The sequence below is a fragment of the Octopus bimaculoides genome, chromosome 5, assembly GCF_001194135.2.
Source record: "Octopus bimaculoides isolate UCB-OBI-ISO-001 chromosome 5, ASM119413v2, whole genome shotgun sequence".
Taxonomy (NCBI): Eukaryota; Metazoa; Mollusca; class Cephalopoda; order Octopoda; family Octopodidae; genus Octopus; species Octopus bimaculoides.
In genome coordinates this window covers 78,332,805-78,337,629 of record NC_068985.1, presented here as the reverse complement: position 1 = coordinate 78,337,629, position 4,825 = coordinate 78,332,805, and the positions used below count along the sequence as shown (strand labels likewise).

Below are 4,825 nucleotides of genomic sequence, written 5' to 3'. Positions count from 1 at the left end.
AAAAAACACTTTCATTCTCCCTCTTCTTGAAAATTTGCTTCGCAATGAAAGCCGGTTAGAGAAATCTTTATTAAAATATGCTTCCAGTTTAGCATTCTGCCTTATTATTATTTTTCATTTTCCTATTATTTCTCCACGTGTGGTTAACACAACCCCACTATTTACTGACTTATATATATATATATATATATATATGTATATATATATATATATATATAGTGAAGGCACATGGTTCAGTGGTTAGAGTGTTGAGCTTATGCTAGTGAGGTAGTGTGCTTGATTCCTGGACTGAGCTGTGCTTGAGGAAGACACTTTATTTCACGTTGCTCAGCTGTAGAAATGAGTTGCAACGTTGCTGGTGCCAAGCTGTATCAGCCTTTGCCTTTCTCTTGGATAACATTGGTGGTGTGGAGAGGGGAGGCTGGTATGCATGGGTGACTGCTGGTCTTACATAAAAACAATCCTAGTTTGTGCGTTCGCCTAGACTTGTACCCCGAAGGGGAACCACTTAGGTGCACCTATGGTCATTTGTGACCAACAGAGTCGAGTTTATATATATATCTAATAATAATATAGATTTAATAAAAAGATTGAATGTGTTACTTAAAATGTTTGAGGCACCAGAATTTGGTAGGGTAAAAACCAAAAACAAAATCAAGAGATTTGGTGAAATAAATTTGAAGAAAAGCAACAAAAATTCAATAGGTTATAGTAGTATGTACGTTTCGTACAAACTTCATTTATTTATGTAGTGAGAACACCACATAAGATGTGCAATGAAAATGTACTCCTCAGCTGCATATATATCTATATATATATACACACACACACATATGTATGCATAAAATCAACTATAAAATATAGAGTATATGTAGTAGTTGGCATTTAGCTTCAGAGAATGTTCTGACATATTAGCCCTCTCAATTTCAGTTTTCAGTCATAGTGTATCTAGGAATATTATCTGTTCTCATTGCAAAAGCAGTAATGTGTAATTTGAGGTATATTTTGTATTGCTATATTTAGCAGGGCAAGTAATACCACTTAAAGCCTAACTCATTGGTGCCTGGCAATGTTGTCTAGGTCTGCTCAATTGGAATTATCCATGGGACTAAACAACAATAACATCAAAAGGCTACAGTAGATTGAATGAATGAAAAAACACAACTTACCATAGTTTGCCATTGTAGTTTTGCAGAACCAGAAAAAGCTGGCGAAGCAGTTTCATACACTGTCCATGTCTTTCAGGAATACTAAAGCTGATGAGAGCAGAGGAACAGATATTCTGAACATCTTCAGCTGTGGTGTTTCTACAGAAATAGATAGACAAATAGTGTAGGTATAATTAATACTGAACAATTAGTAGTAGTAGTAGTAAGATAGTGAATTCACAAAGTATTAGAGTGTTAAGTAGAAGCCCTAACAGTATTGGCTCCTGTGCTCAAAGTTCAAACCCAACTGAAGTTGACCTTTGCATACCCTTTTCACTGCTGCCATAAGCCAACACCACTACCACCACCATCATCATCACTGCACAACTATTTCTAATTAGCTTTTTAATTTTGCTTGTGTTAGACATGCCATCATCAACTTCACTAAATGTGCAATATGCTACGTAATGTTAACATATATAATGTATAGAGCATTAGAATGTGGTAAGACAAAACAAGTGAGTGGGTAGGTAAGTTAGTGTGTTCCCTTTTTACATTACTCTCCTGAATATAAATGAAAGATTGCTACAAGCCTACATGCTCATGAAGCCAAACTTATCTCTCTGGACAGAATACCAGTCCATCACAGTGTTAGTAGCCTCTCTTCCAACCCTCATTGGTACTCACTTTCAGTTGAATGGACAGGAAGAATATGAAATGAAATGTCATGCTCAAGGATACAACACATTGCCCAGTCCAAGAACGAAACATACAGACTAACACATGCCTTCACTCTTTTTCGTATACTCAAGACAAATGACTAAGTGCTTTTTTGACAATCATAAATATAGTGGTTAGGAGTCCTGGCTTTCATCCAGGTGACCTGGTTTCAATTCCTGGCATGAAAATGCTAATTTAGGTGCAGACTTAGCTGTATGGTAAGAAGTTTGCTTTCCAATCACATGATTCTGGGTTCAGCCGCACTGCATGACACCTTGGGCAAATGTCTTCTACTATAGTTTTGTGAGTGAATTTGTTAGATGTAAACTGAAAGAAGACTGTTGCATATACTTTTCAACACCCCCTTATATACATATATTTGAATACATATATGATGGGCTTCTTTCAGTTTCCATCTTTCAAATCCTTTCACAAGACTTTGTGTCATAATACAAATACATCAAGAAAAAGTGAATTTATTGTGGTATTTATGCAGAGACCATAGCCCTTAGGAACATACTGTGTTTAAAAACACAAGTATATCAGCAGCAGACAAAACTTATCATCCAATGGTGGTGGTGGAAATGTTAGATGTGCATTTCAACCCTTTTGGGCTTCGTCAGTAGCATGTGCACACTGTCCACCTGAAGCCAAGACAACAATCCATGACTACAGCAGAGGAAGACAGTGATTGAAAGATCACTGGTATTGCAATTAACCACCTAGCTGAATAAAAATCCCTTATGTGTGTGCATGCAGGTGTGTTTGAGTGTTTAATTATCCTTATCTTTGTTTTCTTTACTTTAGTTTTTGTTAGTGTGGGTTTCAATCTGGCATGATTTATATGTGAAAACCTGTTTATTTTATTTGTGCCTTTTTCTAATCTAGGTTATTGTCAAAGTAATAGTTTAGTCAACATATGACTATTAATGAAAAAAAGAAAAAAAACTAAACTAATTATCTATGAGCCCCACTACTACCAACACCACAATCTCTGATACATTAATTACTAACAATGTAATGTCCCACATATACACACAAACATTTTTTTTGTTTTTACTTTGTTTCTATCAATTATACTGATAACTATGTGCTTAATATCAGAAGTGGCAGGGTAGAACATGAATAAACTTTGTATGTTCACAAATTGAATTATTCAGGGATGCCATCAACAAGAAATAATTGTTTAGTTAGTGTAATAAATGGTGCATTAAAATAAATAACTAGCAATAAGTGGTGCAAAGTGAAAAGCAAAACAAAACACTGTTACTGTTGTGAGGTCATAAGATCATGGCATGCAGAGGGTTTCGGATATTTTAAAGCTTAACAGATCACACCCTTCTCCAGATTTTATCACAGCTGGTTTCTTCTGGAAAGAAACAAACAAACCGATAGAAAGAGAGAAAGAGAGAATAAAAAGAAGAATTGGCTCCAGTACAAAGCTGCTGCTTTATTTATCAACAGCCAAAAGAATGAATAGCAAAGTTGACCTTGGCAGGATTTGAACTCGTAGCACAGAAAGCCAGAACAAATACATACCATTCTCACCAACACTCTAACAACTCTATCAATTTGCCAACAAAAGACCATATTAACCAATGGCTAACTTTATTTTCAGTATTCTGTAAAGTATAGCAGATAATTCTGGATATGTTCCAGCTTTATTCTGATCTTATATGTATAATCTTATACATTTATTTACTGTCTTTTTTCATTACTACTTCAGCAAGTTCTGTCCAGGCCTATGCTTCAGTGAAGAGATAAGAATAAGGTTGAAACAAGTCTGTAGTTGTCTCCCATACTTAGCAAAATAATTATTTCTTTTTTCTTCAGTTCACATTTACTCCTGGTTTGCTTTTTGATAACCCTTTTCTCTTTCACTTATTTTTTTGCAGGTATGTATAAAAAAATAGGATTTTTTAATTTACTTTTGTAGATATTCCATATTATATAATATGGACTGCTTAGTTTTTTTTTTACTAGAAAAAAAAAACCGAAAAGACAATCATACTTTGAAATTAGGAAACTCTGAAATGTAGTGAATTTTTGCATTCTCATAATGACTAGGAAGTTATGGAAAAATATTGGAGGGTAGATAATACTAACTGATTTTATATGTGATTTAGACATGCATAAAATTATATCATCTGAACTTTCCTCACTGGAAGACATATATTCATTATAGAAGTGGGTGCTGAGAAGTTCCTGGTTTTAAGGATATTGCAAAAGGCCTGTTGGAGGCCCAACCTTCTGAGTTCTTTTACAGGGCATTGGAAAACTGAAGGACTGCTGCAACATGTGTGTGAATCTGAGAGGGGAATATGTTAAATAAAATCATAATTAACTGATAACTTCTGCATTTTCTTTTACCCAAAGCCAGAATCTTTTCAGCACCCACTTGAATATGTGTAAGTGTGTATATATTCTTTCATTCCATTGCTTGTTTCAGTCTGACTGATTGCAGTCATGCTGGAGACCACCTTGAAATGTTTTAGTTGAACAAATTGAACCCAGGACTTTTTTTTTTAAGTCTAGTACTTATTCTATCAGTCTCTTTTGCTGAACTGCTAGCTTATTGGGATGTAAACACACCATCACTGGTTGTCAAGCAGAGATGGCAGGACAAACACATTCACAACGACACACACACACACATATATATATATACATACATATATATATACATACATATATATACATATATATACATATACATACATATATATACATACATATATATATACATATATATATATACATATACATATATACATACAACGAAACAGCCTGCTCATGAAATTAACGTGCAAGTGGCTGAGCACTCCACAGACACGTGTACCATTAACGTAGTTCTCAGGGATGTTCAGCGTGACACAGTGTGACAAGGCTGACCCTTTGAATTACAGGCACAACAGAAACAGGAAGTAAGAGTGAGAGAAAGTTGTGGTGGAAGAGTA

The 4,825-nt window shown here is 34.8% G+C and overlaps 1 protein-coding gene across 1 annotated transcript in view; it reads right to left on the bottom strand.

Annotated features, from left to right (window-relative positions):
• Positions 1–4,825, bottom strand: part of LOC106869255 (AP-5 complex subunit zeta-1) — a 69,929-nt gene that overhangs the window by 54,354 nt on the left and 10,750 nt on the right. The window contains exon 2 of the mRNA XM_014914920.2: positions 1,170–1,307. Within this exon, the coding sequence (XP_014770406.1) occupies positions 1,170–1,307 (138 nt within the window). The remainder of the gene's footprint in view (positions 1–1,169; positions 1,308–4,825) is intronic.